This window comes from Anser brachyrhynchus, assembly GCF_964034855.1.
Source record: "Anser brachyrhynchus genome assembly, chromosome: 2".
In the NCBI taxonomy this organism is placed as follows: domain Eukaryota; kingdom Metazoa; phylum Chordata; class Aves; order Anseriformes; family Anatidae; genus Anser; species Anser brachyrhynchus.
The window spans coordinates 3141202-3150846 of record NC_137695.1 but is presented as its reverse complement, the minus strand read 5'-3'; the positions used below and the strand labels follow the sequence as shown (position 1 = coordinate 3150846).

Here is a 9645-nt window from a genome sequence, read left to right as displayed (position 1 = left end):
AGAGTACACGTTTTATTCTCAGCTGAATTGACATTTACCACACAGCAGGGCATGGGTTAAATGGCACCAAATCAGATGGCATCTCTTCTTCCAAAGAACATGGCTTCTGTCCTACATGGACAAGATGTATATATTTCTTTCCTACCTCTCCCCAATTGCATTTCAGCCTATGATATGGAATACCATCCCATCAGAACTGCAGAACGGTTGGAAAAATATCCAAACACAGATTAAAATTAATGCTTTTTTTTTTTTTTTAATTTTCATTATAAAGTTAACACATCTATCAAACTTAACTGGTAACAAAAAACAGTTACAAGACATTGCTAGTGTGCTGTCAGTAGAAAATAGGGTAAAAGCCAATGAGGTCACAAGCACAACAGCAGAGCAACAACACTGTCCCGATGAGTTATTTCCGCAAATATATTCTCTTACTAATATATACATTTATTCATAAAATAAATAATCATAAAAAAATCATCAGACTTAACAAAATACTGAGGAAAAAAAAGGTGACGATCCTACTTTGTACAATAGCTTTGGAATTTCAGGTTGTATCATACATGCATTCTGTACAAAGGGGTGCTCAGGTGGGGTAACGGCAGGGGCAGGTTGGGGAAGGGTTACAGACAATGACATAGCTCTGAACAGGGCAGTGTAATCAGGCAGACAGTCTGTGGGAAGGGAAAGCAATAGTGAAAAACCCACCCGCAAGAAGATACTTGTCCTTGACTTCTGGACAAGCATGTTTCGTGCCATGGGGAAATCCCCTGTGGTACTATAGGGTTGTGTTTTATGCCTTCCACACCGCTAGTGGGCTTGTCAGGTAGTCCAAAGCAATGAGAGGTCCTGTTTGGGCAGGTTTTGGCCTGGGAGTGACAGAAATGATGCTGTAAGAGACAGAGATAGAGTGGGTCTCCACTGAGACGAAGAGGAGTAAGGCTGAGCTGCAGTCAGTAGGGGACAGGCAGGCTGTGGGGCAACTGGGTCTGGAGGAACGCGCATTGTTGGGAATGGAGGCTTCAGTGGGGAGGATTTGATCACATACAGGAGGATTTGGGAGGTTTTGGGAGCCTGCCTCGGGAAGGCTTGGGCCTCTTGTGCTTTGCATGTGGTAGCAGCAGGTGGCAAGTGCATGTTGGGAAGGGTCCCTGACAAAACGGTGCCTTCCCTCAAAAACATGGGTGATACTCAGCTGCTTGCTAGCCTATGTAGCAGATGTGCCTTCAGGCTTTTTGGTAGAGTGGAATGAGTGGTGAGAAATAAATAAATACTAATAAATAAGACGAAACTTGGAAAAAGAAAAGAAAATGAGGAAGGTATCTCCTCACACCTTCCCCACTCTCCATTTTCATGCACGGCTGTCCAAGACCTCCCTTGGTCCACAGAACATGTATAAATAGAGCAAGGTCTGCAGAGACAAAGTTAGGTGGAGAAGATGCTTGTGACTGTTGTGTCTCAGGAGCTTTCTCTATGTGGATGGTATTCACATAACAGCAAGATTTTGCCTGTAGATGACTTGGTGGGAGTTATCCATTTTCATTATGTGCTCACCAAGAGGAACAGCAGAGATGCTCCCTTGGGGTCAAACCCATCACATACCAGTCAGTAAGTTGGTTTCAAATAATTATTCTTCCAGAATACATCCACCTTCCCTTTGATATGCTTGTAAGTCTGGCATTATGGAAATGATGCCTCCTGATTTATGTCTAAGTGAGAGCAGAACTGGGCCTGCAGACAGATTTCCATCTTAGAGTCTCCAAAGACATGAGTGTTAGACACCTGGAGTGTGGTCCAGCTCAGAGATTAAGATACACAATTGTAGATGTCTGCATGCTTGTGTCTCCATGTGAGTTAGATGTCTAAACGCCCGTATCTGATGGAAATTGTCAGCACGATCAGTGGGGCCTAAAGAATGGTTCATCTCGCTCTACAGCGGACACTTACATTTGGCCAGATGAAGTGCTCGCTAACCTCCATTGCCAATTCACTAGGAGATCAACTGAGTTGCTCATGCACACGCATCTAGTGCCATCTGGGATGCCCTGGGGTTTCTGAGACATCTGCATGTGGCTGGCAGATATGCCACAGGACTTAAAGGGAGACCACACTCTTCCAGAGCAGCTGCTAGAAGCCAGTGAGGTACCCTGGGGCATTCCAAATGACTCTAGATGCCTATCTTCAATGATTCAATTTAACCCTAGATGCTATGTTTAGGCAAATGGATCCCACCATCATTGCTTGCATGGAAGTTCAAGCACCGAGCTCACTTGTAGGTACCTACATTTAAGCCTCTCACTTTATGTCCTGAATCCCACCCCCTGATGCCTGGGAGCTAGATATAATGGCCTCATGTTTGTTCTTGAGAGAATCTCCCCCTCCAAGGTGGGGATGCATCAAAGATGTCTCTGGAAACTGCAGGGAAGGGGGAGCAGAATGACTTGCCCAAGTCCACACAGCCACCATCAGCATCAGGAATGAGGGCTAAACACCCATTTCTCAAAAAGGAAGCCATAGAAGCCTCTGTTTCCAACACAATGGACACATCTGCACCCAGAAGTGGCTAACAGAGACCTGAGGCAGCAGGGTCCTGTCCCCTGGCTGAGCAGCGATGAAGTGCAGATCAGCAGCTTTTGTTGGAGCACACAGGAGAGGGCAGGGAACATGAGCACTGGGGGTTAAGCCATGAAGAAAAACAATTGAGCAAAAAGCAAGACAGATCGCACTGCTGCTGCCCCGTGAGATAAGGGAAATCTAGAAGAGAGACTTTCCCATACTAAGAAGTCCCTACCATAACAGCCAAGTTTCAGCTTGGAGGGAAGGTGGAGAACAGAAGAAATACAGCAATGAAGAAGAGATGGGACCTTCTCCCACCCAGCCCACTTTCTCTTCCATCGTCTAACACTCTCTCTACAGCTTTTCCCCAAATATCTGCCTGGACACATGACTGACAGACCCGGGCAAACCCCTCGCCGTGCCATTGAGAGCAGAGCATCGCCTTCTCAGTAGCCTCAGCTCTCTGCAGGTCTCTGGCAGAGCCAGGAGTAATTTTCTGATGGGCAGCTGATACTGTTTGTGAGTTTTAACCAGGCACAGTGGCTGGTGTCTGCAGACCAGTTTGATTTGCTGTCTTTTTGTGGCCCTGTATTATCTTCCTGAAGCTTACTGTTAAGGCATCAAGGGAAGGCTAGGGTAATTTCCATAGCACAGGGCCCAGAACTCGATTCACAACTCCCAGCTCCTGCCGTGTGCTCATGCTGTAACCCAGAATATCCCCTGGAACATCAAAACCCAGATTTTCTGCACTGAAACCTCCCCTTGAAGCTAAAAATTGACCCAGAGCTTATAGAATGAGGAAGTGTTTCTTCTGTATTTGAAATTAGGGGTGGGGAAATTACAAGCGTATGAAAACACATGACAAATGTATTACAATCCATGGACATTTCTGTAGCAATAGAAATGAATGCACTGAAAACACCCAGAATATTTCAGATTGAATACCAGACAAAATTGCTCTATGAGGATTAGCTAACACAGAAATCCTGCAGTGCCCAGCTAAGACTACAGTACTTCTGTTTGCGGGGCTGGTGCGACTGGTGCAAACTTGGAGATTTTTGCACCAGGTTGCATTTTGTGATGTGGCTGTCCTTGCAGTGCCTTCCCAAGATTAAATCCTGACTGCTTTGGCTGTGCAAATAAAGCCCCTTGTAAGCAGTGGAGACAATTCTGGAGACTTCAAAAATATTTTGGAGAAGACAGTCAGTGCAATACATCAGGAGTCCAGTAACAGAAAAGTCATGCATTCCCCTCCCTGTGTTTTTATTTTCTCTGAGAAAGAGAAAACCCCAAATTCTAAAACTAAACCAAGACAACAAAAAGCTCCTAAACTTTCCATTTCTTTCACAGAAAGAAAAGAGGTGAGGCCAAATTCACCCCTTGCATATAACTCTGTTGACTTCAATGAGGTTGAATGCGGAACTGATGGGCCCATCAAACCCATCTGTTCAGCTAAAGGAAAAGTTGGATAGCAGCATGTAAAACGAATTAAATTATGTTCCTTTTTATTTTTATTTTTTACATCTGTGTTACTTGGCTGGATGATACCCTTTCCCTTTTCCCTGGTACTGCCAGACACATCCCTGATACAAACCATCTGCTTGAGGACAAACCTCACCACATGTGAAGACTGAGGGAAAGGGTACCATGGAAAATAGAATATGAGTTGGAAATGAATGATCTTTTCCTTTTGTGGAAACTGCCACAACCTGATGTGGAGGGGAAGTTTTTACAGAAACCCACTGCCAGGCAATTGAACAATTCAACTGTCTACAACAGGCATCTTGTGTCCTTTTGGGTACCCATTGGTCTCTGACGTATCTGCCCAGATTTAGTACACATGACACAGGATTGTGGGAGTCCTATGACATTGAAGCAACAGCTGTATCCCAATGGGATATTTTAGGGCACCTCAAATGTCACTAGATGCTTGTATTATTGAGTGAAACCCAAAGTCCTCTCTGTGAGGAAGGCCCTACCATTCTGAAAGACTTGGAGAATCTGAGGCAGAAGAAGACTTTGGGTTGTATTTAGACCGTTCCCTAAATGAGGCCCACCGTAGCCGAGATGATGGACAGGGAGGGACAGTACCTCACCCTTCATTGACTTTGTCTTTAAGATTATTGCAGTGGGAACCCTGACATGAGACACCAAGAGTAGGCAGTGGAGTGGGATCTTAGCTTTTCAAACACGTTCCCTGAATTCATGTGTATAAACTAGCAATGCCCCAAGTGACTTCTCCAAAGCCGTGGGGCCAGACGCAGGCCTGGCATGAGTACTCAGCAGTCCCTTGCTCCCAGACTCCTGGCAGGCTCTCTCTTTCCCCTCCACATAAGTAGGTGGAGACAAACCAGGGACTAGGACCCTCAGATGTACCTGGGGTCATTAGCAGAATTCACACGTATTTTTCATTGACTTCTGTAGCAGCTGCTCAATCCCTTACACTATACAACCCCTTACTACTATTAGTAGATGACTAATTACATAATAACACCTAACAAATATGCATAGGTTTTGTTAAAAATCCCTTGAATGGGCTAGAAGTCTCCAAGCACTGAGCCTGACCCCAGTTTTGAATGAAGGAGTACAATTTCCAGCCCATTTCAGCTGATAATCAGATTGTAGCTTCACCTTCTTGACTCATGGTGGACTTCACATCATCAGACTGTACCCAGTCTGAAAGTTCATCATCTAGTATGAGCTCATCAGCTAAAGCTTTCCTCCAGGAAAGACAGAGGTTCATCCAGAAGGCAATTTACCAAACCTAGCTTAGATACCATCCTAGGCTATGATGAATCACCTTCTGCACTTATTTGTGTCTTGCCTTTGATCCTAGTACAAAAGTAGAGAGTAGAAATAAATTCTACTGCTGCAGTCAAAATCTATTTGTTCACCTTAAGAAGCAATTGCTCAGGAGATGCCTAGTTGTTGTTGTTTCCATGCTTCTCAAAGAGCTTCACATGCTAGTGATATTGAGCTTGGTTCTGGTGAAAATGCAGAAATTGTGAATGTTAGCATGCTGTGGATGGGTTGGGGTTAAAATTCAACTCCCGCATGCAAGGAAGCCAAATCCTTCAACCCATTTCTTCACTGGCATGTTGTAAAACAAGGAGTTTGAAATCACTCTGTTTAAAGATATCAGGGTAAAATTAGTTGCGGGTGTGGTCCTGCTGAAGTCAATGGACCGACACAGAACATGATCTGCAGTGATTTGCATCCTCACTCTTGGGGCAGAAATCACTGACACAAGTCCTTGGCACGACATGTCTAACATCTCTCACTGTGACTGCTAGCACTACATTATATTAAGTAAACCAGACTTAACTTCCCTTGTCTATTTTTTTTTCAGTTAATGCCTTCCACATTCTATGTCTTTTCCTTTAGTGTTTTTTTTCTTGACAGCTTGTGTTTGAATATTGGTTACTGTGGCAATTTTCCCCTGCAGTGGCCTCCTTCTCTATTTGCTCTAATGATCAGATTTTCCTTTTCACCAAGATAGTATTATAAAAATCAGCCATATTTCTATTCATTGGTTCATCTTTGTCTCAATTTTTAGTGACCTATTGCTTTCCATCAGCTGATGTGTGATCACCCACTGCACGCAATATTTACATGTACAGATCAATCGGTTTTCTCCCCATTTCTTTCTTTGTCTCTCTTGATCTTTCCTTCTCTCCTTCCCTCCCTCCTGTATCTCTCCTCTCATTTCATTGCAGCTTTTTTGCAGAGCATTAACAGAAGTGCCTCCATCAACACGCAAACCTTCCTTGTGTCCTTGGGCACAGCCCTGAGACATAGGGTGATGCATAAACTGTACCAGCCTAGGAGTAGTCCCGGGAGACGCCATGACTCATGGAGTCAACCCTTGGAGGCATCATTTCCCCTGTTTTCTCTCTGATGGGATTAAGTTCTATTCGCTCCCTGTCTCTTCTGCATACTCTCTCTTGAGTATGACTGGGAATAAGCTGACTCGTTGGGAGAGAAGAGCCCTCTGATTTCTCTACACAGATATCCAGGTGTGAACTAGCTAACAACCATCATTACATTGCCATGCTCTCCATGAAAAGACTCTTATGGGTCTCTGGGAGTTAGATCACAACCCGTCTCCCTCTCTCAATGAAAAGAAAGAAAAAATGCCAGTCCTTAGTCCCTTTCCCAAGATAGGAACTCAAGGGTACGAGTAAGTCAAGGAGTTCGTAGGGCAACTGCATCAGAGGCTAAACAGGCTACCACTCCATGCTTGATTCACCACTCATTTATGCCGGTATTGACCATGAATAACTCAAGCAAAGAGCAGAATTACAGTGCTGTAAATACCAAGGAGATGGGCTGAGATTCAGGCCTGATACCCACATGGCTGTAGGAAGCCCTGATGCCTGCAAAAGAAGTGAGAGGTGTTTCTGTAAACTGGCAATCCTGATCTGATATCTGAAGTAGAGCATCGTGCAAAGAAGGGCAGTTGGAAGTGAACAGCAGAGACAGGGCAGCACTGCGCAGTTGGGATTTGGCTCTGCGTCCAACCTCTGGGCTCATTCAGAGTCTGGATTCCATGCATTTTAATCTGGGCCACTTTTAGATATGGGAATGGCTGTAGAAATTAGGCGAGGAACCAAATTTGTCTAGAGTCTGAAACTGTTCCAACTTGCGGGGGGTGAGGGTTGGCTCACCATCACGTAAATTACTGGGTGACAAACAGTCCTTCAAAGTCATGTTCCTGACAGACTTGTGGTCTAAGGGTTTTGCTAAGTGCCCGGGGGAAGCCTGCATGGGGTGCGGAGGGTGGATGGACTAAGTGCACTTTCCACTGTTGGTGATGGTGTTCTGTAATGAGGTGGGAGGAATAAACACTTTCCCTCTCCTCCTCTACTGGAACAAGCTGGGGTGCTCAGGAGTCAGATATCTCACTCCCAGCTGCCCAAGGAGAATCACCCTGCACCGCTTGTTTTTTCCGAGGAAGACTCGTTGGCTGAGCCACAGCTGGAGCACCACGTCCATTATGGGACTGTCTCCTTCTCAATGCACAGATCGAGTCCACTTCACTTACCAGGCACTGAAATTTTTTGTACCATGCACATCACCTGTGTGCCAACAGGGCATTTGCAGGAAACCATCGGCAGTCCTCTCTCTTTCTCTCCTTTTCCCTTTCCTTCTCCCTCCCTCCCACTCTATAGGTGTCACTGCATCCTATGTCGAATCTGGCAGAAGCTACTTTGCTAAAAAGTTCATGTGAAGAGCCTGTCCACTCTACAGCTCTATAATATATTGGTAGACTTCTCTGGTTCCAGGGCAAAAGCAAAGGAAAATTTGCATTTTTTTAAAAAAATCATTAACTTATCTGCTTTTATTTCTTTTGCTGCTGTTGTTGTTGCTCATATTATGCACAGAGTCTGGCCATTTGGGTATGTAGATAGATCTCAGAAAGCTTAGTGCTGTTGTCCAACACAGCCTCTCCCTGGCTGAGGGAAAAGGAGATACATAGGAAGATGCAAGTCTTTCAAAGGACACTTAATCACACAAGTCACTTCAAGTGGGCGAGAGCAGAGCAAATCCATGCTTTTGCTGATGCTCTTCTTTCCGGCTCTGTGTCGTCAGCTAGTTAAAAAGCCGCTGTCTCCTATAGGATGCATCATTGTGGCGTAACTTGTGTGACTGCCAGATGTACCTCGGGATAGCCCAGAAGTCATTAGACCTATTCTATCCAACCAGTTTTAGCCTTTATTTTTTTTTTTATTCTTTTAATATCAAAAAGTAGACTCCTCTCATGTCTGCAACCTCAGAGGAAGTAGGCTCAAATCTGTTTCTCCACTTGGAGCCCAGCAAAGGGTTTTGCCCAATTTATTTGCATGTGTGGACATCGTAGACTCGTATGCACTCCTGGCAACGGACATAGCAGCACCAGTGAAAGATACAGTGGCACTTCTCTTTCCGTTTCTCAGTCCTCGTGTTGTGCCCACGGCCGCAGCACAAAAGATCGCAACCATCAATCCCGTGGGAAGTGACATTACAGATCCTGTCACGGGTCCCGAAGGAACCTGTCTCAGGGTTGGGCTCACAAAAGTTTGGTGAGTTCTCGTAGTAAACCAGGTCCTTCTCAGTTGGAGCCTTGAAGAAGTTGTATTTGGGCCTGAGGGTCTCGACCCAGCCACGGGATTCCCGATGTTTTTCCACCACCATTTCAGAAGCACTATCGTACTTGTCCTTGAGGTAGTCACCGATGACCCTGAAGTCTGGCTGAGACCACCAGCAGGTCTTCACTTCGCAGCTGCCTGAGAGGCCATGACATTTGCACTTCAGATGCATGAGCTCAATGATAGACTGGAAAAGAGAAGGAGAGGAAAGGCAAAGAAGAGGGAAGACGTTAGTCTGTAATCAAAACACAAATCATTTTGCTATTTAGCCAGGATTTCCTAAAGAACTTAGAGTGTTTTCATTGTTATACTTGCACACTTGTGAACAAGAATCACCTTATCCCCCAGTCAGTGCAGTGCACAGATACTGGGTCTGAGGCAAATAAAACTTTCACAACTTTATTATTTTCAGTGGCTATCTCTGATTGCCACCCCAACTTTAAGCATCTATTGAGTGTTTTCACTAAGGGCTGAAGTGATCTGTACACTCTAATTTTTATCTTATTGATGTTCATGTGTGAATATTACAGTATTGTCACCTAAGAATACAGTTCAGATGCATCTAGGCAGAAAAGCAAAGAACACAAAAACCTACTAAAACAAATGTTTTCATAAGTGGAATATATAGCTATTCCACTGGAAATTAAATAAATGAGAAATGGCCTGAGCATCCAGCCCAGAGTTCCATCTTTTATGTATGTTTTCACGTTTACTTAAGCAAACAATGTTCTAGCCTCTAGGCTATGTTCAGAAACCTGAAAAGTAATTTATTTTTTATTTTTAAGCCAAACGCACGATGTTTTTAAAAACATTTCAAAGAAAAATTAGGATCCCAAATTCTGATTTTGAAAGACTCAGACTTCAATATAAAGAACTGTCCTTGAGTAAATGGAAAGGTGATTGTTGAGCTTAGAGGTTTGCTGTGTGCTCTCACTACTCATGAAATTATTCTAAAGGTTTT

At 44.4% G+C, this 9645-nt stretch overlaps 1 protein-coding gene across 1 annotated transcript in view; it reads right to left on the bottom strand.

Moving 5' to 3' along the window:
- Positions 1-240: 240 nt before the first annotated feature.
- The window catches only part of WNT3A (Wnt family member 3A), a 94987-nt gene continuing 85582 nt past the window's right edge, over positions 241-9645 (bottom strand). The window contains exon 4 of the mRNA XM_080583459.1: positions 241-8871. Coding sequence (XP_080439585.1) covers positions 8392-8871 — 480 coding nt within the window. The 3' untranslated portion in view covers positions 241-8391. The remainder of the gene's footprint in view (positions 8872-9645) is intronic.